The sequence below is a fragment of the Rattus rattus genome, chromosome X (assembly GCF_011064425.1).
Source record: "Rattus rattus isolate New Zealand chromosome X, Rrattus_CSIRO_v1, whole genome shotgun sequence".
Taxonomy (NCBI): domain Eukaryota; kingdom Metazoa; phylum Chordata; class Mammalia; order Rodentia; family Muridae; genus Rattus; species Rattus rattus.
The window spans coordinates 20,037,044-20,062,657 of record NC_046172.1 but is presented as its reverse complement, the minus strand read 5'-3'; the positions used below and the strand labels follow the sequence as shown (position 1 = coordinate 20,062,657).

Below are 25,614 nucleotides of genomic sequence, written 5' to 3'. Positions count from 1 at the left end.
GAAGAAACAAGTGAAAACAGAAAACTCATGTTTAGTGCCCATAATTATAACAATGATTTCTTGATTGTTGTTGAATTAAGGAATTCTCTCTAGCTCTCTGTCTCTGTTCCCCTGTCCCTGTCTCTCTCTCTCACAAACACACGACACACACACACACACACACACACACACACACACACACACACACACCACTTTTGGTGGGAAATATACATATGGACAATTGCAAATATTAAAATTGAAATCTTCTTTATACTTTTTTATACAATGTATTTATTTTATATGTGCATATGCAGAGGATAGGGACAGGGATGAACCACAGAGCACATGTGGATGTTGGAGGGGGAAACTGTGGAGTTGGTTCTCCCCTTCCAACTTTACATGGTTTCAGGAACTGAAGTCAGGCTGCCAGGCTTACTCAGCAAGCACTTCTGCCCATCATAGGCCCAGGAATCTTCGTTTTGTAGAAATAGTTTCACAAATGTCCAAAGTTATTTATTAAAAGGTTATTCCTAAAGTAGAGGACCAATCCCTGGGGCTGTTCTACATTTCCATCCATGAGGGAGTGTTTAAATGAATTATAATACCTTTGGGTTTAATAGTGCAACTCCCCTAAATAGTGGACTTTTATGGAAAGACTTCCACTGCTTATTGGCATATGGCCATGTGGAAAAAAAGAAATGGCACATAATATGTAGTTTATCATTTTTATTAATGTAGGTCTAATATTGATGATACAACTTGCTACAGAGATGAAATCACCTAGATATAATACTCCCATTGCCCTGGGCTTAGGAAAAGCATGGGGAATAAGACATGAGAGAAAAATATTAAAAGGGATAGGAAACAAATAAGCCTCATATTTTAACTGTATGTTCTAAGATGTACAGAAGAGTGTAGGTTCTGGCAGCATACTGTGATGTACTGTCTAGATGGGCATTTGGTAAGAGTCCCTTCTCCAAGTCTTAGTTTCTTTATCTGTGACATAGAGATAACTGTGCCTCAGTCTTGAGATTCTTATGAGGCTAAATTAATCAATGTAAATTACCCCCCACAAGGAAGTAAAAGCAGTGACTCCACAGGAGCTGTTATCATCTCAAACTAGGCACAGGGCCAAATGTTCATACATGACAGTTCAACATCCTTTGAGTTGACCCATCTTCCCATGGAGGCTCATAGCTAGAACCCTTCAGAGCCTCAGTGCCAACAGTGCCTACAGTGTATTTTAGGTCAGACTTCAGGGTCTTCTCCATGTGAACTTGCCTTTTCTGCCCTCCTTTCATGGTTGAGGAAACTGAAGGTCAGAGGGATGGTTCTCCAGAAGGTACCCTGGCTCTTATAAGGATAGTCTGATCTCAAAATCAAATAAGTTAGTTTTACAACCCCAGAGGGAGAAGAGGAAGAAAACTGAAAGAGAAAAGACAGAACAGGGGGACTGAGAATGTGGAAGGAAACTACTTTGTTTTTTATCTTTCACAGAGGCCTGAGACACCTTAGGGCCAAGGCAGAAGGGGGTGGGGAGAGGAGTTGGGCGGGGCTGAGCGGGAGGCTGGGATGAAAGCTGCTTCCCAGCCCAGCCCACAGTACTCACCGTCTTTGGTTCGTCCTCAGTGCAGGGCAACAGGTAAGAAGTATTTTCAGTGCTTTTTCTGGGCTCTCCCCTATGCTGCGCATTGATCCTGGGTGACTACACCTGACTTTGACCTTGACAGAAACTGTCTTTTCCATTTTGGGGTTTTCCTTTCTTTCCCCATTCTCCCTCTTTTATTCGTTTCTTTACATTCATCTCATTTCTCTTATTCTCTGATATTCCCACTTTTCCCTTGATGGACTTTTCTCCAGATCTCCCCAACCCCATTTCTATCTCCTTTTTCAATTCTGTATCTTAGTCTCTTTCTGTTTCTGTCTCTTCCTCCCCCCCTGCTTCTCTAGGAAAGGCATCTTAACCTTACTCCATGTGTCTGTCACTTGACCCTTTCCCTTCTTTGGCCTAGAGCAAAGTGCAAGGCTTCAGAGCATTTGGGGTGGGGGTGGGGTCAGATCCAGGGAAGAAACTCGGGAGGGTTACTTGGGGGTGGTGGTGGTTAAGAATGGTAAGGCAAGAAAGATACAGACAGGTATTGAGAGGTTGCAAAATTAGCAGAAATCAAGGGGGAAAGATGGAAGAAAATTGTCATTGTGCAGAAGAAGAAGATGTGTAGTCTCACTCTTAAGTCACTGTGAGACCCTAGGCAGGTCATTTATCCTTTGATAAAAGGGCTTGTCCACAGTTCCACTAATTTCTTAGTTCTGGTTTTGTGATACATTCTTCTGCTTTTAATTCTCCAATAATTTTCCAGGGTTGGAAAGTGGGTACTAGGAGGGGAGGTAAGGCCTGTTGCTTCCAGCTCCTAAAAGATAAGATTCTTTTCCACACTTAAATGATTCCTAAAAGCAGGCCACAAGTAATGAGAGACAGAGCACAGAAAAGCTACAAGAGTGGCTTCTGACTTCCCTGCTGGGATGGCGGCCCAGCTGATCTTTCTGGCCTACAGGCCTGCTAATTGAGTGCTGATAAACGGGAATTGTAGAGATACAGGAAAAAAAAACTTTGAGTAATGATGCCACTTGTCATAAAAATTCCCCACTCTCTTCTTTGATTTTGTTTTAAGATTCCTGGCAATCTTTTCTATGCAGTGGGTCTAGAAGTCATTAAGTAGTGGAATGAATTAATAAATGTTCAATAGTACCTGAAATCCTATAAAAGAACATTTGTGGAAAGTGTTGGTCATAAAAGACCACAATAAAGGGGCCTATATTACTGTAACGGAGTGGCTTGGTAGCTAGAGTTGAATTCTCAGCTAAGAAAATAGGGAACGTTTGGACTATGGATTCATGGTGGCTAAAGTTAGGGGGTCTCTAGAGCTAGGCCACCTAAGCTGAAATTTTGCTTCTTTCACTTAACAGTTTTGTGACTTGGGTGTGTCATTAGATCTTTTGGAGCCCACGTGTCCATTCCCAACCTTGTCCTGAGGACTGAATAAGTCTATGTGTGTGGAAAACTGACAATGGTCAGAGCTGTTAAGGTTTGAATATCAGAACCAGAAGATAAATTATAAAATTTCCTATCTAATCCAATGTCTGTGGAGAAACTAAGGTTCAGAAAAGGTGGAGGAGGGAGGGGAACCAAAGTTTACACACAGTAAAAACTGTAATAAAAGTGAGATAAAAATCTCATCTCCAGCTTTCCAGACTTGGCCTGACATATGCATGGTGGATCTCTGATATATTCATGATGTGACTCCTTGGCTCCAGACTATATGTTTTCTTTTGTTTGAGAAAAGATTTGCTACTTAGTCCTGACTGGGAGCTATACAGCCCAGGCTAATATGCAATTCAGGATCCTGTTGTCTCTGCTTCCTGTGGTGTCAAGATACCCAACTAAGAGTCTGTGTTCTTAATTCCCTGACCTGCTTGAAATGCTTCCTCTATTCGGTTTTACTCATTCCCAGCTCACATTAAATAGTATTCTAGAATAGACATTAAGAGTCCATATACAAAGTTATGGGTCATAATGATGTTCAGGAAGATCAGGGTAGGACAAGAGGAATTGTCACTGGAGTTTTAAAATAATCTCAAAATTTCAACTCACATCAAGTACTTTGTATTTTTCCCAGGACTCTCAGTATATCATGGCCAATAGTCTCACAAAAATGGGGAATCCACTGGACCTTTTCTGGTTTTATACATGGAAAGTAGGCCTTAATCAACTATTATTCCAGGGCAGGACTTGGCCTCTAATCTTAAGGGCTTCCTGTCTCACTATATACCTCAATGCTATTGTCAGTATTGGAGAAGGAGTTTAGACAAACTTGCAGGGACCTGGGCCATCTATCTTGACTCCCTACAGATTGCCAGAGCCAGCCTTGGCCAGATGCTCAGACGTGATTCCAGGAAGGGGTTCTTCGTCTCTCCCACGCCCTGGCCTCATCTTAGGGAGTAGCCAGACTCTAATGGTGATAAACTCTAGGGGCTTTATCTATGGTCTGCAGGCTCAGCCTTGAGTGCTTTAGCCTTCGTGGGCAGGCAGTCAGAAGGTCGACTCTTATTTCCAGATATGAGGTAGGCACTGCATCTAACCAATGGCCTACTGGGTGATGTAGGCAGAATTAATTCACATTTGACAACTGATTAAAGCTAAGGCCCAGAAAGGAGAAGTACCTTGCCCCAAAACACCGAACAAAGAATTGAGGAAGCCAGAATATAAATAAGAAAAATCTAACTTTTTATGCACTGACCAGTGTGCTGAAAGGTTCACAAGTATTTTTTTTCATTTTGTTTTGTTTTGTTTTGTTTCATTTAATCCTTCCAACCAACTTTCTGCTTTTTGTCATTCTATGGCCCACAAACTAACTCAGGCTGCTGTGACAATCTGGGAAAGGGAGGCAGGATTTCTAAGATGGAATAAGATGACTGGTGGCTTTGTACAGTAAGAGGTGGGTGCTTGTTCTTTGACATTAGGGAGATAAAAGAAGTTGCCAATAGCATAGGACCAAGAATTCCTCTTGTCCCTCACATAATAAGGCTTTATACACTGGGCCTTTTGCTTTCTTGGCAGAGCTAAGGCCTTAGTCTTCCCACTGTCCCTCCTATCTCTCCTATTGCAGTCTACAATTAGCTCCTTTTCTTCCAATCTGTTTCTCCCTCTTGTTCTGTCTTTCATTTTGGTCTCAATCTTATGTCCTTATAGCCCCACCCCCACCTATTTCCTTCTTAAACATAAATTTGTTACTTTAAATTATGTGTATGTGTTTGGTCCTGTCATAGGTATGTATACATGAGTGCCAGACCCGTGGAAACCCGAGGCATCAGATCTCCTGGAGCTGGAGTTCCAGGCAGTTGTGAGCCACACAGCATGAGTACCGGGAAGCAAACTTGGAAGCACAGGATTTACTCTTAACCACTGAGCCATTTTTTCTGCTGCTACCACTGTCTCTTGACCTTTCTGCGTTTTTAAAAATCCACTTGTCTTTTTCACTGTTTCTCTCCCACCACCACTCCAGCAGGGTCATCTCCCCCGCCTTAAGTCTATATAGTCTAACCCTCCCCTTTTATCTCAGTGCTCTGGTGCCCTTGCTGGATTCCTTTCTCTACCACTTAATTTTCAGTCTTTATATTTCTCTAGGCTACCTGATATCCCTTTTGTCTCTGTGTGTCCCTCTCAGTCTGTTCCCTGCTTCTCCTTTTGTTTTATCACCTTTCCCTACTTTCTGTATCTCCCATCATCCTCTTGTCTTGTTTCTTAGCATCAGTCTTCCTCTCCATGTCCCTTTCTACCTTTACCTTGCTCTTCTTCCGTCCAGCTCTGACATCTGTCTCTTTCTCAGTTTTGGGTCTTGCTCCTCCTCCTCTACTCTTTTGATTGCTCCTTTCTTTTATCTTTCGGAAGTTGTCTTGATTTTTCCTCTACCCTACATGCTCTCCTATTGAAGATCATAGCTATTCACTAATTTACTCCAAAATTCAGCCAATATTCAATGAGTTATTTGTCATTTGCTTTATCTTTTAATATTCATATCCCTGTCATTTCTCCAGCCCCCTTCTTTTCTCTATCTTAGCCTTTGTCTTCTTTACTGACCTACATAGATTATATCTTCCAGCCTCTTTGGGTCTTACTTGTACCTCCTCCTTTATCAGAGTTTAACCAAAAGTCAAGAAAAAAATCCAAACATATCAAAATACCAACCTGGTGGTACATAGCCTATAGGGCACATGACTGCCCTATCCTTGTTTCAGGATCTCCTTAAATTGACAGCTGGCTTTAAACCTCTTTCCCCTCTCTGGTAGAGCATTCTCTGGACACAGCAGGACTAGACTCCGAAGCATCTGTCCACGTAAGTGGGCAGAGTCTTCATTTGGTTAAGGATAGCAGTCTGGGAGATAGATCTCAGGTGCTGATCACAGGGAGAGTTGTCAGCTGTCATTCTGCAGCACAAAGTCACTTCAATGATCTTCACAATCACTGAGCAGCTGGTGACAAAGTAAATCAGAAGCCAAGTTTTCTGGGCTCTAGTTAGAACTTGCCCATTTCTCTAGTGGTGTTTTTCATTTCTCCCTCATATTTTAACACTAGTGATCCTTGCTGAGAAAGATAATGAGGGGGGATCTCTGAGGAAGGCAACTTTGAGTGGGAAACCAAAGGTAAAGAATAAGACACAGGCATGACTTTTGGCTTTTGGCCAGGCTTTCATGATGGAATCTCATCTCTTCCACAATTTCCACAGGACTTTGGGCTCAGGATGGTGGCAGCAGCTATGTTGCTACGGTCCTGTCCAGTGCTCTCTAAGGGCCCCACAGGCCTCCTAGGCAAAGTGGCTAAAACTTACCAGTTCCTATTTGGTATTGGACGCTGCCCCATCCTGGCCACTCAAGGACCAACCTGTTCTCAAATCCATCTTAAGGCAACCAAGGCTGGAGCAGGTAAGAGGTTATTGGCAAGTGGGAATTTCTGGGGCACGAAGACAGAGTTCCAAATCTGACTATCATTACCTAATAGCTTGGAGAGTTAATGTGAAAATGTCAAGGCAGGATGAATTGACCTAAAAAAGATACTCAGGATATTTATAGAGAAAATATAAATTACTCTATGAATTCCAGGGTATTTATAGAGAGTCACATACTATACTTCAGCCATACTAAACAATGTTAAAATTGCTCAAATCTATTCTCTTGTCCTATAATCCCTTGCCTTTGCTCTTGATATAAAACCTTTTCCTATACTATTATCACCTCTCAATTTTCCTATTAAACACTGAATTGGGACATTATGGCTTCTGCAAATTCAGCCTAGACTCTTACCCTATCTGATACAACTCTTGGTCACATCCCTTTTATCTTGTAGGTTTCATTTGTCCTGTCTTCCTTCCCATTTCATTTTTCCCAACGTGTTATCAGTATGTGCTATTTCTCCCTGCTTAGGAACTCCCTTAGCAGTGAGACCAGATTCATCTAAGTCCTTGACTCTATCCTAGGGGTCTCTAGGATACAGTAAGTCCCAGTAATCATTGCTGAGCTGAATACATAGCTAAGAATGAATGTGCAATTACTCTCTTACCTTATGTAGACTCTCCGTCTTGGGCTAAGAGCCATTGTCCTTTCATGCTGTCAGAACTCCAAGACAGGAAGAGCAAGATTGTGCAGAGGGCAGCTCCAGAAGTCCAAGAGGATGTCAAGACTTTCAAGACAGGTTGGAGTCAACCTCCATCTTTTCCAACCTCCATTCCTAATGACTGAACCCACATTATCAGACTCTTGAGTGAGGCAAATCCAAAGAAAGCCAGTGGACATTTTATGATGGGAGGTCTTGCAGGGGAGCCGTAATAGGCAGCTGCCAACACATGCACATGCACATGCACATGCCCCCATAACTTATAACTGTCAGTCTAAAATTGGCCCTCTTCTGTCCCAAGTGGCTAAATGGAATCCAAGAGGCTGGGATCACAATTTAAGCAAACCATATTGTGTTTGTATTAAGGAAAAAGAAAAGAGAACAGATGTTTCTTTTAGTTTTGACACAAATGGTCCATTAATTAGCTTTTGTTCCCCCCCCCAAAGTATCTTGCATTATCAATTTTATTAAAAGAAATTCAAAGAAAGTTTTGTTCTCAACAAAACAATCTTTATAAGGGTATAGAGTTCAAGGACAACCTGGGCTTAGCACCTAAAATGATTATACTTAAGTGATGACCATTCTATTTTGGCATCTTTCACAGGCCGCTTTGAGTTATCACTAAGAACTAAAGTTAAATATTGAAAGTGAATGATGTTCAGAAAAGAAGACTAACACGTACTCCCAAGGTCAGGGGTTAGGGTGTATAGCCCGGTTACCTTACCTAAAGTGCAATGAACTGTCAGTCACCTTAAAGGTTTCTGGACATACCAGGGCATTGCTACTGGGGACACAGTGGATGTTTACTTTACAGACAAGTACTCTAGGAACTTGAATCTCTATACATTACACACCAAACCTAAAGAGGACAACAAATACTGCCTTGTTTTCTCTCTTCATGTCAATGAGTTCCATATTTCCTATCAGACCTGCTGAGCTCCATGGATTCAACTACCCGAAGCCAATCAGTGCCTCGTTTCCAGGATCCAGAACAGACTGGAGGGGTACCTCCCCTGCTGATTCAGAATAATATGACTGGTGAGTTGGCCAAGATGGGAATGAATGGTATGGGAACAGGGCAGTAGCTGCTGAAAGGGTGTGTGACACAGGAGAAGAGAGGAAATGCAAAGACTCTTAAATCAAAGAGACTTCGAAAGGAAGTCTTAGTGCTGGTGTTGCTGGGGCTGTGTCATCTCTAACTAAGTCACTTCATTCCAACACTTACCTCAGTTATCTATGGTAAGAAGAATAAAATGCCATCTACAGTAATGTGGTGCTTTTAACTCATTCTGATGTCTCATTAAAAATTAGGCTTCCCAGCTTGAAGGGGCTTGAGACCCCATATGTACAACAATGCCAAGCAACCAGAGCTTCCAGGGACTAAGCCACTACCTAAAGACTATACATGGACTGACCCTGGACTCTGACCTCATAGGTAGCAATGAATATCCTAGTAAGAGCACCAGTGGAAGGGGAAGCCCTGGGTCCTGCTAAGACTGAACCCCCAGTGAACTAGACTGTCGGGGAGGGCAGCAATGGGGGAGGGGGGAGGAACACCCATAAGGAAGGGGGAGGAAGGGGATGTTTGCCGAAACCGGAAAGGAATAACACTCAAATGTAAATAAGAAATACTCAAGTTAATAAAAATAAAAAATTAGGCTTCCCTCCACTATTCCTTCCCACACTCCCTCAAAGTTTCCCGCCCTTCACAGATTTCCTTTCTGTCTCCTATATTTATTTTTTCATAATGGAACTCGCTTCATTTTTCTAATATAGGGATAAAAATATTTTTAACAGATACAGGAAAATAGAGTAAATTATATCAATCATCTACTATTAACTTTTTGTTATATTTTCTCTCAGACATACCTTTCTATGGCTATATACACACAGAGCCACAGATGCATGCACGCACATACACACAAAGAGAATATCCCATCCACTCTCATTATCATAATCACTGCCTGCTTTGTTCAGCGTGACCTCATATCACTTATCCCTTTGTGTCCATCCACACATAGCTGAACAACCACTACTAATGGCTGAATCCTGTTCCATGGTACGGACACATCATTATTCCTGCAATCTAGGACCTATAATTCAGGTCGTTTCTATGGTGTTTGTATTCTTCTGGTTTAGCCTTTCATCCACATGAATATACCCAAAGAAAATTCTTTTCCCTTTTTTCATTATCTCAACCCCTGTGTCACTTCCTTCCTGGGCATTAATTTGCTGTTCTTTTCATGTCTCAGTCACTTCATCTCTCATAGACAAATATTAAGAGAACCCTCCATAGAAGGTTGCTGTAAGAAACAACAAAAAAAAAATAGCATTTTTAAGGGTCCTAGAAGTAGGTTTTGTATGTATTGGGCATTCATTAATGCCTGCTACGATAATATAATAAGATACTAGCTAGTTTAAATCACAATTATCATCAGAACCATAATCATCATCATCCTCATCATACTTGTGATGATACTCTAATTACCTCATATCAACTATCAGTAATGTCCTCAGATTCTCACACCTCAGCAAGAAAAGAATTCTAAGCGCCATTCTACAGCCAAGGACATGAAAACATAAAAGGATTCTTTTAAAAACCATTTATTGACCTTAAATTGTTTTGGTTGGCATCCAAAGTAATGGGTTTCACAAGGTATCACCATACAAGTGTGTTATTATATTTTATTCTCATTTGTTCCTCTTTCCCCTGGCTCCCCTTCTTTGCCTAGTTAACTCTCTCTGTTTGCTGGTCCTACTACATATATTCTCCTTTCTATTTTTGACCTATAAACACACATGTACAAACACATACACTATATACACATTTTAAATTTTAAGTCCCACATACATATAAAAGAACACATGCAATATCTGTCATTCTGTCTGGCTTAAATTGTTTAACATAATGATTTCCAGCTCTAGCTGTTTTCCAGAAAATGTCAGGATTTCATTTTTTATAGCTGCACATTACGTTGTTTATATATGTACCATATGTTTATTATCTATTCATTTGTTTATAGACACATAGGCATATTCCATTTCCTAGCTATTATGCATAGTGTAGCTATAAAAATGAATGTGTCAGTATCTTTGTGGTATGATAACTTGGAGTCATTTGGGTTGATGCTCAGGAGAGATAATTCACATAGTATATCTGTTTTTTAATTGATTCTTTTGAAAAGTTTTGTTTTTATCATTTGAAAATTAGGCATGTGTGTGTATATATGCATGCACATGTGTGCTAATACCCTTGGAAATCAGATGTCGAATGCCCTGGAGCTGGAGTTACAGGCAGTCATGAGCCACTTGATGTGGGTGCTGAACCAAATTCAGGACCTGTACAAGAACAGCATGCACTGCTGAGTTATCTTTATAACCTCTGTTATTTTTCTGAGGAACTTCCTCACTGATTTCCACACTTGCTATACTAGCTTACATTTGCACCCTTGGTGTATAAGATTTCCTCCTTGCCCACATGCTTGCCAGAATTGGTTGTCATTTGTTTTCTTGACAATAGCCATTCTGACTGAGGTGAGACAGAACTAAAAAGCAGTTTAAATCTGTATTTCCCTGATGGCTAAGGATGTTAAAGTATTCAGTGTCCATCTGAACTTCTCTTTTGAGAACTGTTTATTTGTTTATCAGTTTTTTACCATTTGGATGATTTGTGGGGTTTGTGGTACTTAATTTTCACAGTAGAGAAGATTCATTGCTGGCTCAGGATCATGTAACTATCAGGTGAGAAGAGACATGACTAGAAACTAGGTCTAGCAATGACCCTTTCTCTGGGACTGAAGTGGTAACTCCTGTAAGGCATCTTTCACACTGACTGGAAAGAAAGATGAAGCCATGCTAAGTACAGAAAGCATGGCTAAATTTCTGAATGTATTACTGAGTTAATGAGTAAACAGAGGGATGATTGAATAAAATAGCAGAGAGCTAATGTGAACCAGGGCTGGGGAGACGGCTCAGTGGGTCAAATGCTTAATGTGCCAGCCCAACAGCCTGAGTTTGAGTCCTCAGAATCCACACAAAAGTCAGATATAGCACAACCATTGATAATCTCAGTATGCCCCAACTGAGAGATGAAAGGTATAGATGGGAAAAATCCCAGAAGCCAACGGACCAGCTCATCTGGAGTACACCACAGTGAACAAGAGACTCTCTTTTCAAATACAGAAATAGAGACTGACATCTGTGGCTGTTCTCTGAATTCTACACAAGCACCGTGCCACACACAGACTCATATACACATCTCATTAAACAATAGAAGAAAAAAGTGAATGAAAACTAGTAAGACATTTGTTGAGGGAAGAAATGAATAGATGAGAAGACAATGAGAAAACTCAAAATCAACACCAGGGATAAAATAATGACTACCCAGGAAGCAATTTAGGTTGAATTCTTTTTTTTTCTCTTTCCCCCCATTTTTATTAACTTGAGTATTTCTTATTTACATTTCAAATGTTATTCCCTTTCCCGGTTTCCAGGCCAACATCCCCCTAACCCTTCCCCTTCCCTTTCTATATATGGATGTTCCCCTCCCCATCCTCTCCCCATTACCGCCCTCCCCCTGGGTTGAATTATTCTTATCTCTATTTCTACTCCTGCAGGAAGCCAGGCTTTTGGTTATGACCAATTTTTTAGAGACAAGATCATGGAAAAGAAACAGGACCACACATACCGTGTGTTCAAGACTGTGAATCGCTGGGCTAACGCCTACCCCTTTGCCCAACACTTCTCCGAGGCATCTATGGACTCAAAGGATGTTTCTGTCTGGTGCAGTAATGACTATTTGGGCATAAGCAGGCACCCTCGTGTCTTGCAGGCCATAGAGTAAGTAGTAGAGTGTGGATTATACGCTATGGGTCACATGTAAAGATGTGGGGCCATACTAGCAGTAGATACCTTGGTTCTCCTGCCACTTCTTTTGTATAAGGTCCACTCAAGTATATCTGCTCCTCAGATATGAACTAAGTCAGTCAACACATAGCACTTGATTAATGACTGTTTGATGTGAAGGATAATAGAAACTAAGAAAGACTCACTGACTTTATGAGCTAGAAACCAAAGTTTAGAATGATGTGAGGGAAGGAGGGAGGGAGGAAAAGAGGGAGGAAGGAGAGAGGAGGAAATAAGGAAGGAAGAAGGAGAAAGGAGGAAGGAGGAAGGAGGAAGGAGGAAGGGAGGGTTTCCTTTAGCTTTTCCAAACTTCTCAAATTACTTCTACTTTCTACCTCCATCCTGGGGTACCTCTCTACGTGTCTCCTTCTTTCCTCTACTTGGTCACCAAGGACAGCCTTTACACAGGACCTTTATATTAGTACTGAGCACATTAAGGAAGGCTTTCATATTTCCTCAGTGCCTAACAAAGTTACGTTTTGTTTTTCCTTATCTTCTACTTTCTTGGGGCCAGGGAGACCCTGAAGAATCATGGAGCTGGAGCTGGGGGCACTCGCAATATCTCAGGTACAAGCAAGTTTCATGTGGAGCTTGAACAGGAGCTGGCTGAACTACATCATAAGGACTCGGCTCTGCTCTTCTCCTCCTGTTTTGTGGCCAATGATTCTACTCTTTTTACACTGGCCAAGCTTCTGCCAGGTGAGCACAAGGCGTGAGATGGTGAGAGCTATGTTTAGGGCTGGGGTCCTCCAATAGAGCTTTTGGTCTCTGGCTGCCCCCACTATTTTGAGCTTGCTTTCTCCACCTGTTCATCCTTCTGCCAGATACACATAGACTTGACAGTGTGTGGTTATATCCCTCTGCCTTTACTCCTTCTACACCTAGGTTGAAGGCCAGCACCAGAACCTAACCTGATGGAACAGTAACACCATAAATTCATCATTCTCTAACACATACAGTCTTTTGTGTCCACAGAACTTTTAAAAACTTTTCTTAATCTAAAACCTCTACCTCCATCCTTCACTTTTACCATAAAACCCATATCCTGCTACAGGAATAATATAGAACCATTGGATAGCTTCTCCTTACTTATTGACATGAAACCAAAATCTATTTGTGCACTGACATTTTTATTATTTCCTTTACTGTGAAATATATCTCCCTTCTGCCTAAAGACATCCTTCACCTGTACACCATAGCCCATCTTCCCACATTCCAACTCTCTAGTTTCCTCATATACCTTCCATAAGTCTGAATCTCAGATGGAGACAGTGTTCCACACCTACATCAATCCTCAGCTCAGAAAGAAGCCACTAAAATGTCACACCCCTTAACCTCTACTCAGAGCATTTCAAGCCTCTGCGACAGATCTGACAAGTCCTCCTGTCCTCCTTTCTTCTAGCACACATCCTCCCCTCCTACTACCCTGAAAGTAGAAGACACCAGACATTATCCTCAACTTTGAGCCATAAAACACTTGCCAACTTCCATGCATCCACAATTTTCATCTCACTCCTTGCTTCCTGTAACAGTGTAGTACGTGCCTTTCTCTTGTTAACTGTTCCTTCCACTGGTGCACTAGTCACGCCACAATCCAACCCTCTCCCTCTGTCGCTCTGTCCCTCTCTCCCCCTCTCTGTGTGAGTGTGCACGAGTGTGTGTGTATACATCTGTCCTCTCCTGGATCCCCTCCCAGATCTTCAGCTATTCATTTTCTTAAATAAGTCTCGCCTCAACCCCTGCATCACCCCCAACTCCTCGCTTTGTTTCTCTCCCTGACTTAAAGGCAAAAATGCATGAGTAAAGTCTTTGTACTTGCTGTCTGCTACTTCGGTGCACACTTCAAAAGTCACCACCACTTGAACACTTTTTCTAAGGTCATCCAGAACCCCTAAGTACAGTTAACATCTTGGGGATTTCTTTCTGATCAATTCTTTACTCCTCAACCAATAGAACCCAACACTTTCATTTCTACTACCAACATTCTAGTCTAACCAACATCATTTCCTTGATTTCTTCTTTCCCTGCCTACAATATACTCTTCACACACTCAGAACAATGTTTCATTATATAAATCTATACATGTGTTTACCATATTCAAAATACTTTAATGGACCTGTTACCTCTAGGATCAAATGTAAATTCTAAGTCATGGCTTCTAGCTAAACTGAACCCTAAGACAGGCACAGTAGAACTGAGCTGTAATCACAGTACTTCAAAGGCTGAGTCCAAAGGACTTCATAGTGAATTATAAGCTACTCTATGCTACAGAATGAGATCCTAATGCAAAAAAAAAAAAAAAAAATCCCTGAAATCTGCTACTCACATATCTTTTAAATTTCATCTTTTGCCATCCTTTTCTTACTGTTTCATTCATTTATAAATCAGTCACTTGTTTATCCATTCATTCATTAAAAATGTTTCCTTGGCAATATTTGTGCCTTATACTGGGAACAAGGGATATACAGATAAAAAGACTTGGGCTTTGATCTCATGAAACTTCCAGCTAGACCAGCCAAGTTGTGGAAGAAAACATGATTAATTTTTCTCAAATAGATGTTGTCCCTTACTATATTGAAGGCCACCGTTCTTTCTTAATGGCTGTGAGATTTGGGTTCTTCCACATTCCTACATCCCTACCCTACCAGTATGACATAGTAAAAATCTCTGCATTCTCCTATCCTAGAGAAAACCATTTTCATGTGCTTAGCTTTCTTCTCTGTGCAGTAAAATGGTTACTGTCTGCTCCTTTTGCTGTGAACTGTCATGATCATATAATCCCAACAGTGAATCCTGATAAGCATCCATTCCGGTAATTATAAAAATTAAGGTGCTACCTGGAAAAGGTGAGGTGTCATGTAGACCACGAAGCATCTAGCATCAGTCCAAGTCTGCAAACATTCTGAGATTAATCCTTTTCCCACCTTTGATTTTTCCCAAGTATGGAGAATAAAACTAAAACCTGTCATTGAGAAACTCAGGGTTCCTGGGAAACTGAATTTCTTCTCCCTCAAGAAAGTCGGAAGCAACAGTTAGGCATCCTTGGAGGGAGTCCTGGGCAGGGGAGTTGCAACAGGGGTGGAAGAGATGTGTCACAAAGGTTTCTAAAGGAGGAAGAAAAAGACCAGGTCTTCAGAGGGGAAAGGGAGTAGGGAGTCTCTCCTCTCCTGCCAGGTCAGACTCCAAAGGTAAAGCAGGACGAGATAGAAGCTGAAGAGTTACACATCTGTTTCCTCAGGGTGTGAGATCTACTCAGACGCAGGCAATCATGCCTCCATGATCCAAGGCATTCGTAACAGTGGTGCAGTCAAGTTTGTCTTCAGACACAATGACCCAGGCCACCTGAAGAAACTTCTTGAGAAGTCCGATCCCAAGACACCAAAAATTGTGGCTTTTGAGACTGTTCACTCCATGGATGGTATGTATACATGTGTTCAAGTACATGTTTACCAGTACTGTTATCCCATGATAAAGATGATGACAAAACCAACTATTAGTGTGCTATGCAGTTATTCATATAATGTGTGTATATATATATTTTTTAAAACACGAAATCCTTATGATTCTATGAAGTAGATTCTATTATTAGTAGGAGGCATTATTATTTATTCTAATTAATTATAAGTAGGTATTACTACTACCACTACTACTACTACTCTTACTCCTACTCCTACTCCTACCATTGCATGAGGAAACTGAGACATGAACACGTGGAGTCACAGAGTCACACAGGTAGTAAACGTCAAAGGAGAGGACACTATTACATTCTTACACATAAAGGAGCTAAGTTCCACAGAGCAGAGTTTGTCTTTCTCCCTCATTCAGTTGATGGCAAAATGACTATTCTCATACCAGGATATAAAACTTTATTTCCTTGCATGGCAGCCGTTTCATAAGGAATGATATGCAAGTTGGTTGTGGCAACGTCTGGTATTTACAGCAGCAAATTTTACAAACTCTTGCCTAGGGTCCCATGGTCCACTAGGAAGCACTGTAGTCACAAAACTTGACAGATGTGGATTTAAATCCCACCCTTGATACACAGTATCTGTGTGAACTTGGAAATTCTGGAATTCTCTTGGCCTCAGTTTTCTCCAGGGTAAAATGTCTGGCTGTAGAATTATAGGTGATCAAAGTAATTGATTTATTACATTTTAACAGAAATAAATGATTTTATTCTCCCACCTCCTTTCTTATAGCAAGTGAAATAAGGTCCAAAGCTGTCTATTGTTGGTTCTGTGCATCAGAAGTCATGTGGTTTAGGGATCTGTTTCCATCTTTATATAAAGGAAGAGGTCCTCATCTCCTTTCAAGGTGCCACTTTTCCAATTGAAACGATGGAGGACCCTTAGTATTTATTCCCTGATTTATAACCACAAGCACCATAAACATGCAATCACAAATGGCCCACATTCAAATGCTACCATAAGCATTTATTAGCTTAAGCAAGTTTTAAAAGAATATTTATTATTATTGTAGATGATGTGTATGTGGGTGCCCATGACACAGCATCATGTGGAGGTCAGAGGATAACTCTGCGGCATTGGTTCACTTCTTTAATCTTGCTTGGTTCTAGAGATCTACCTCAGGTCGTGAGGCTACTTCAGCAGGCTCTCGCTGGCTCAGCCTTTCACCAGCTCCTCGTATGTAGATTGTTAAGTTGCTTTTGGTCAAAGAAAGACTAGTCATATCTGTAAATGAACTGTTCTCATTCATTCATTCATTCACTCATTCATTCATATTGGTGGAAACTACCTAACTGGTCAATTCTAGAGATGGATTTCTCCTTCTGAAATGATGCCAGAACCATTTTGAACTGTCTTATCTCAGACTCTAGCTCCAGTTGTTGGCTGTCCTTATGTTTTCCTACCTTCCCCCAACCCCATAGTCTTTATTTCTGGTCTAGGGACCTGGTTTCCATCTGAAGAAGCTTTCATTACAAGTCTTTTACCTTGGCAACTGCTGGGGGTGGTGGACAGAGTCTTAGAAGAGTAACAACAGCCACATAGCCTATTCAGATGACATTGCAAATAGAGTGGAAAACAGTAATTAGGGATATACTATGAAATAGCTTCTAAGTTGCTACATTGTCACTGAGACTGAGGGAGAATTGCCTCAAAGACAAACCACCTTCCCAGAGACACTTTTCAGGAAAGTCAATAAAGCAAAACCACAAAGAAACCCAGGATGAGATATAAGGGTACAGAGAAAGCATAGAGAAGAAAGGAATACACTGAGAAAAAGGTTAGAAAGACAGAGCAGAGGGATGTGAGATATGGATGTGAGCACAGAAAGAAGACAGTGACAAAATCCAAAAAGGACAGAAAGGAAGAGGGCCAGGGAAGTATAAAATATGAACGGCTTATCAGTTGTCCCTGCCCAAGCAGGTGAGTGGCTTGGAAGTCAGGACTGTAGTAAGCTAGAGCAGACCATGACTTTTTTCACATTAAGCACTGGTATTGGGGTTGGGGATTTAGCTCAGTGGTAGAGCGCTTGCCTAGCAAGCGCAAGGCCCTGGGTTCGGTCCCCAGCTCCGAAAAAAAGAAAAAAGAAAAGAAAAAAAAAACAAACAGGTATCATGGGTGGCTGCCACCTCTAGATAGAAATGTACTAACCCATAAGGGGAGAATTTGAAAACAATAGAAACGAGGTTGTCAGAGTGAATTAAAAAAATGACCAGATGAGGAAATGCAAAGAATTCGGGTGTGGGTGTGGTTTGTGAGGTTGATGTTTGGAATACTCCAAAAGGATGGCAGACACGCCCCCTCCTTGTATACCACACCTTTTTCTAAGCCAAAGTAAGCTTAAATGAGAACGTCGCATACAAGAGCTGGGGAAGGGTTATGGCATCCTACCTTTCCCCCTGGCTTTTCTCAGGTGCCATCTGTCCTCTGAGGAACTGTGACGGCCCACCAGTACGGGCCCTGACCTTCGTGGGATGAAGTCCATGCGCAGAGGACCATATGGAACCCGGGTGCAGGGATCGGGAGCGTGATGGAATTATGCACCAAGCTTGACATCATCTCTGGAACTCTTGGTGAGTGTCTTAGATAAGGTTAATATTACTGTCATGAAGTATGGCAAAGAGCAACTTGTGGAGGAAAGGATTCACTTGGCTTATATAACCTGAATCACAAGCCAACCAGGTAAGAACCTGGAGACAGGAGTTGATTCAGAGGCCATCGAGGGAGTGTTGGTTACTGGCTTGCTCCTTACAGCTTTTTCAGTCTGTTCTCTTATAGAACATAGGAATATTAACCCGCAGTGGCATTACCCACAAAGGGCTGGGCCTTCCCACATCAATCACTAATTATGAAAGTGTTCTACAGGCTTGCCTACAGCCTAGCCAGCCTTATAGACACAGTTTCCCTCCTCTCAGATGACCCTTGCTTGCATCAAGTTGACACAAAGCTAGCCAGCAGTGAGCAAACACTTGTGTATAAGAGCTTCCATTATGTACAATATAGAGAAGGAGCCCTAGCAAACAGTTCTTTGGAAAGAATTTATAACCTCAGGCTTTTTAAAAACTTGACATGAACCAATTTTATTTTATTTATTTTTTGGCATTATAATTTCATCATTTCCTCCTTCTCCCCCTTTCCTTCAAATCTGCCCAGGACCCCAATGGCATAAATCTCTTTTAAGGATTATAGAAATGACAGAAAATCCTGACCTACCAAGTCATCTCTTCCCCACCCCCCCACTGTAGAGTCAACAAGAAAGTCTAGAAAAGTTTTTCTAAAAGGCTCCTGAACTAGACCAAACAGCTGGGTTTGACCAGAATAAGAAAACTGTTTTCCTCCCCACCCAGTTCATAGCCTCATCTTAGTTATTCTCCAGGCTCTAACCAAGTAAAAGTCTCCACCCTCTCTTGCCTATCTAGTCACTACATATGGTAGTATGTGGCAGTCCTATCTGAGAACCACAGCAACACGGCTCTGACATGGATAGGAGAGATGTGCAGAGGACTGGGAAGGGCGCCCGGAACCCTAGCTTCTGGTGTACCTGCCTATGCTACCTTGGACATGATCCTGTCCCTCTGGGGACTGATTATTGCTTGTTTGCAGGCAAGGCCTTTGGCTGTGTCGGTGGCTATATCGCCAGCACTCGGGACTTGGTGGACATGGTGCGCTCCTACGCTGCAGGCTTCATCTTTACCACTTCACTGCCTCCCATGGTGCTCTCTGGAGCTCTAGAGTCTGTGCGTCTACTCAAGGGAGAAGAGGGTCAAGCCCTGAGGCGTGCACACCAGCGCAACGTCAAACATATGCGCCAGCTACTAATGGACAGGGGCTTTCCTGTTATCCCCTGTCCCAGCCACATCATCCCCATAAGGGTGAGGACCCCACCATGCTCCACTTCCTTCCCCACCTCCCTGTTCTTGGAACCTTCCCATTTGCAACAAACTGACACCTGCTCCTTCAATCAACCCTTCTTACGACCCACCCCTAACACACACACACAACACACACACACACACACCCCACACAGAAAATTTATCATTGCATCTGGTCCCTGCTTTGAAAAATCAGCCATTATAAATTAACCTGTCATTTTAGCATCAACCATCACCCTACCTCTACTAAACTGCTCTGACCCTCACAATATTGGGCTTTTCATTTGGTGATTTTCAAATTTTTTATAAGAACTATTAGTGGATTACAAAATCAGTATAGTGGGTTATATTTAGCCTATAAACAGGGGGGAAATGAATAGAAAATGTTGGAGCATACAACACGAAGTAAAGGCTTTGAATTTGATCAGGTTTCTATCAGACCTAATTATACTGTAAAACATACTTGATTCTAATAGTTAAGGTCAAAACAATACAATGAACAGCCACAGAAACAGCTGGTACTCTAGATCACTACCTCTGTTCAAATGTTTCTTCTCGCTTCCAAAATCAAACCTTGCTCCTTTCTGAAATGGCATATATTTCTGTGAGCCTGTTAAGTCAGGGTGTGGGAAGGATGCTTCTTACGACAATTTTGGGGGTGGGAAAGAAAGAATAGTAATGTCTCAGTATCTATGGAGGATTGGTTCCAGCCCTGCCCATGGCCCATGTCAAAATCCATAAAGGCTCACAAAAAAGTGTTACATTTCCATATACTCTATTCAACCCTCCAATATACATTTAATCATCTTTAGATCACCAAAAATACCAAATTCAAATAAAAACGACTTAGTAGTTAGACTGTATCAGGGAGGGAAGTCTGTACATTACAGATATTTAAATTTTATTTGAGGCTAGTTGGATACTTCAACAAAGGACACAGATGCAGAGGGCCAACTGGGTCTAACTAATGTTTAAATGAACCTAGCGACAGCAACTCAGAACTGCCCTGGTTGTCCAACTCCACCAAGTTAATCGACGTTCTTGCCACACAAATAGTATCAAGACAAGATGCCACTCTCTCTCCTTCACATCTCATTGCTAGCCCTGGGTTCCACCTTGATAGAGATTCTGGAGCTGTCACTGCCTAAGCCCTTTTAGGAAAAACAATCTGTCCCCAAATTCAGTGGTGCTCCGTAATGTGGTTCCCTCCACCTACTTAATAGAGCTAGTGTGCAATGGTAGCCCCGGGGTAAGAGGTACTGAAAGCCCTGTCTTTTGAATCCAGGTGGGTAATGCGGCACTCAACAGCAAGATCTGTGATCTTCTGCTCGCCAAGCACAGCATCTATGTGCAGGCCATCAACTATCCAACTGTGCCTCGTGGTGAGGAGCTGCTGCGCTTGGCCCCCTCCCCCCACCACAGCCCTCAGATGATGGAAAACTTTGTGGGTAAGTCCTCAGCATGGGTATCTACACTTTCCTATCCCTAAACCCTGGGATCCAAAGAAGCTGGGAGAATAGATTCCATTTGACTTGGAAAATATTTCTAGAAGCATCTGTTGTGTAACAGGCTCTATACCAGGGTCACAAATGATTGGGAAACAGCCAGTAGACTCCCTGGGCTCTAGTTTGATTGGAGTAATCACAGAGACAGAAACAATAGTAGATACAAACAATGATGTCAGGCGAGATCAAAAGTTAACAAAGATGGTGTCTGGGGAAATTGTGGGAATAGAGAGGAGGGGCCTATCCTTCAGGATTCAAGATAGGCTTCCTACAGGAAGGGACCTCTGGGCTGAATCTTACTAGTTGTTTGGTTTTGGACTAAGAGAAGAAAGTTAATACAAGGCACTCCTAGAGGAGGAAAAAAACACAAAGAAAAAGTTAAGGATAAAGATGAAAAGGAGCTACATGTGAAGAAATAGTATTAGCTGAGTTCAAAAATCCCAAAAGCACTTTGGAGGCGGACAAGGGGATCAAGAGTTCAAGGAATTCCAGCAGTTCTAGAGGGATTACTGGACTGGTAGAAAGGGAGGGTGAGTGTCAATCTATGAGCTACAAAAACAACGTAAGTAAGGGCTAGGTTTAGAGGCCTATAGAGCTGAGCTGGGGAGTTTGCGTTTTACTCTAAAAGATGGCAACTTGGTGAATTCACCCAATGTTTACTCTATTTCTTTTAGGTACATTTTGAGATTGTAATTTAATTACAGTATTTTTCCCTTCCCTTTTCCTTCCTGAACACCCTCCCATATAACCCTCCTGGTGTATTTCAAATTCATGGCCTGTTTTTTCACCAATATATGTTCATATTTGTATATATGTATATAATCTGAAATATAACCTGTTGTTTCCATATAATGTTTATACACACACACACACACACACACACACACACACACACGTTGTCATGGTATAATGTTTTAAACATAGAACCTGGCAAATAACAGGTCCTTATTCTAAGTCTCTGGCATGAAATAAATATATGTAGACAATCGTACATTGATTGGCAGAGGAAACCAATATGGATGGTACTAGTCACTAAGTAGCTATGAAGTACCAATAAGAGTAGAAAGGATTCATAGGTGGTCCACACTGAACTACATGTGGATATAATGCCAAGATTCTAGAGTAAAGGAATTCCCAGAGCGATGATTAGACGGGAAAGCAGAGGGCGCGTACTGACAAGTCATTCTGTCTATAGCCTGCGCAGCATAATACAAGGATATTATATTATACTATATTACATTATATGAGGATAGTGAAGTCAATCCATTCATTCACTTAAAAACATCAAATGCTGCCTAATATCCATTACTTATCATGTGCCAAACACTGTTTTAAATGTGTTAACCCATTTAATACATGGAATAGAGGTGCTTTTATAATGTTCATTTTGTATTATGTACAAATTGAAGCTAAAAGCAGTTACTGGCCCATGGTCACATAGGCACTAGGAGCCCTCACTCTTTTCTCCGTGGTCAGAGCTTATATGAGTGGGTAGCTCAGAGTCTTCTATAGCTCTGGGATTCAGTTATGGAGCTCTCAGTGCTTAGGTGTCTCAGTGTTCTATGTTTGCAGGGAACATATACTACAGACATCTCCCACTACTCCACCAGTCCCTTAATCCCATAGCTAACTCTTCCTGAAATCCTGCACTTCTTCTCTTCAACCTCTTTCAAATAGTCTCATTTCTCTGCTGCAGTTTCTTGGAAATACATCCATATTTTCCCCCATTTTCTTGCTTCTTTCCCCTTTAAAATGTTCTTCATACTAACTAGCAGAGGGATTTTCTCGAAACCCAACAATATTGTTCCATTTCCTAAACCTCTCCATTGCCTATCACATTCTTCTAAAGTAAGGTATTCAAGACGATCCACAGGGCTGAAAGATGGCTCAGAGGTTAAGGCTGCTTGCCCAGAGGTCCTGAGTTCAATTCCCACGGCGGCTCATAACCATCTAATAATAAAATCCGGTACCCTCTTCTGATGTGCAGGCATACATTATGCAGAACACTGTATACACAGTAAATAAATCTTTTAAAAAAGATTTATTTATCTGCTAGCTGAGAAAATATATCGGAGTTTAATGTGCAAATGATGACAAATGTACAGAATGTATATGTACATCTATGCTGGAGGTACATCCTAAACCATTTATACTAATAAGAATGTTTAGCCCCAAATTTGTAGAGAACACTAGATTATACAACAAAGTTGAAGCTGCCTAGCATGACATTCGGTGCTTTCTACCTGGTGCTGTCCTTGTCCTGTCCTGCTGTGACCTCTCTTCTGCCACAGGCATTTTGTTTCTCCAACTATATCCGATCAATTCAAGTTCTCTCACTGTACTTCACTCTTTCTACTTCATCATCCATTATCCCCTCCGGCATACTTCCCTTCATCTTCTAGTCTTATATTTTTGGTTGTGAGCCTAGCCTTTAACGGCTGAGCCATCTCTCCAGCCCCATCTTCTAGTCTTAACTCATCCCTTCATAGATGCCTATCGTGTTCTTATTATCGGCTGGACACTGTCCTAGAGACCTAGGAATAGACAAGACACAGAACCATTAATTCTACTTAATTAAGCTTCTTAATTCTAGTAGAAAGGGATAATCAGCTTTAAAAAAAATCAATTAGGATTCTAATTCAAAGTGTTAAGAGAAAGCAGAAATGGGGGGACACGAAGTGCTATGAGCAGGTACTGGCTTGGAAAAGGACCGTAGACATGGAGTGGCAAGGGTAGACAAGGAGTGGCAAAGGTAGAAAACATTAAGGTGACACTGAGAGACGATCTGAAGGAGACACTGAGGTTAGCCAAGTAAGTACCTAATGGACATCCCAGAGAACAGTCCAAGGCAAATACCCAAAGACAAAAACATTCCCTTCATAGTTGGAAAACAAAAGGTGGGTGTGGATAGGTAAGTGGCTGAAAAAGTGAGCAGAATGGGCTTGGTGGAGGACAAGCAGGAATGGTTCAGTCGTGTCCACCCTGATAGATATAGCTAATTAGGGCAGCTAAGAGAGATGCTATTGGACATAAAAGTCTAGAAACTAAGTCAGAGTTCTGGGGAAGCTGGATGTAAAAAATTCAGAGTCGTCTGCACCCAGATAAGGAGCACAAGACTAGATCATACCAGCAAGGGATGGGCAGAAAAGGGCTAAAAACAAAGACCAGCCACACACCTGAAGTACTTCCTATAGGTGGTCCTGTTCCCTCCTCTGGGTTCCTACACACCCTAGAAAAGTGCCCCTACCCTGTCTCGCAACACTGATATGGCAGTATGATTCCTTTTAGTGTTGTCTTTATCGGGTCAGGATTTTCTAAGTAGAGAGATTGACTGTTGGGCCTACACATGTCCTTCATCTAGGGCAAGATAGAAGCTAGCACAGCATGATTTTAAATCTTGTCATAGGCATGATTTCCTGTTTTTTATACATCCTAGAACCCAGAAAAATAGTAGCATTCATGGGTCACACCGAAGCAGACAAGCAAATCTACTTCTAGACCCAAGTTACCTCAAAAGATCTAGGGAGGCAAGACCATGGTACACCTATAGCAACATGGGTTTTGGAAGACAAAGTCTAACCAATTCTTTCCCTTTTCTCTTCTTCCCTTTCAGAGAAGTTGCTGCTGGCCTGGACTGAGGTGGGGCTGCCCCTCCAAGATGTGTCTGTGGCTGCATGCAACTTCTGCCGTCGTCCTGTGCACTTTGAGCTTATGAGCGAGTGGGAGCGATCCTACTTTGGGAACATGGGACCCCAATATGTTACCACCTATGCCTAAGGAGCCAGCTGCCTTAGATGCCAACCCCACCTGCACTCCCCTGGGGATGGTCTTCCTCCTACTCTCTGCTTTGCTGTGTGCTTCTAGCTGACTTGATTCTAAAAATAAAGAGCAACCTGAAACATTTGTAGCCCTTTGGTAGACAAAGAGCAGACAATTTATACTATACTGACTCACTCAGACAAGTCCAGCCTCTCAAGGAAACCACAGATTACTTGTTGGTCTGACCACTCTATTTTACTGATAGGAAAAGTTAGATTTAGGAAGAGGAAAGAAATGTCCCTAAACTGTATTGGAAGCTATACAAAGAGCTAAACCCCTTAGCTAACCTAAAGAGGTTTTCCCAATAGTGCTAACAAAAATATAGGGCTCTACTCTTCACTGGGAGACTTGGAAGGCTGAGCCCCAGGTAGCCTCTAAGGTCAGAAGATAAAGTGGGTCTCAACTGAAGACTGATTGTTCTTTGGGAATAATGGCTTCAATTACTACACCATGGAATCTTCCAAAAAGTAGAATGGATTCTTTTTTGATCCACTATCTTTTTTCTCCAATAGTATCTTATAGGTTTTACTATCCTTTCTTAAGGTGAAGGAAGAGGCTTGGCTACAGTACACATGTCTTCACAGCAAGGTTCCCAACAGCAAATTAGTAACTCTAGTGACCAAGGTGGTCATCTTCCCTGAGACTTATGGTACCTCAGCCCCTTGAGCTCTGAAGGCTGAAACACTGGTTCTTCTCTCTGGTGATTCATCTGTAACAGCTGAAGAACACACTATTTGGGACACTCTTAAGAATACACACCCACACACCATGCCCACCTTCCTCACTGATCCCAACTCAGAGTAGGAAATAATCCCCAGAGCTCACCAGACCCCTTCAATGGAGAGCACAGCTCCTCCTTCTACCACGCTGCCTTTGTAGTATCTCACTGGGCTACAATGAGGCCA

General features: G+C 41.8%; 1 protein-coding gene across 1 annotated transcript; it reads left to right on the top strand.

Annotated features, from left to right (window-relative positions):
- The first annotated feature begins 1,570 nt into the window (after positions 1-1,570).
- LOC116888378 (5-aminolevulinate synthase, erythroid-specific, mitochondrial-like) lies at positions 1,571-24,797 on the top strand. The gene is given in 12 exon segments (XM_032889656.1): positions 1,571-1,621; positions 6,261-6,456; positions 7,100-7,222; positions 8,072-8,182; positions 11,761-11,983; positions 12,564-12,748; positions 15,288-15,467; positions 17,927-17,954; positions 17,956-18,086; positions 19,117-19,385; positions 20,671-20,833; positions 24,504-24,797. Coding segments are annotated over 11 exon segments (1,758 nt in total). The 5' UTR covers positions 1,571-1,621; positions 6,261-6,275; the 3' UTR covers positions 24,668-24,797.
- Positions 24,798-25,614: the final 817 nt, after the last annotated feature.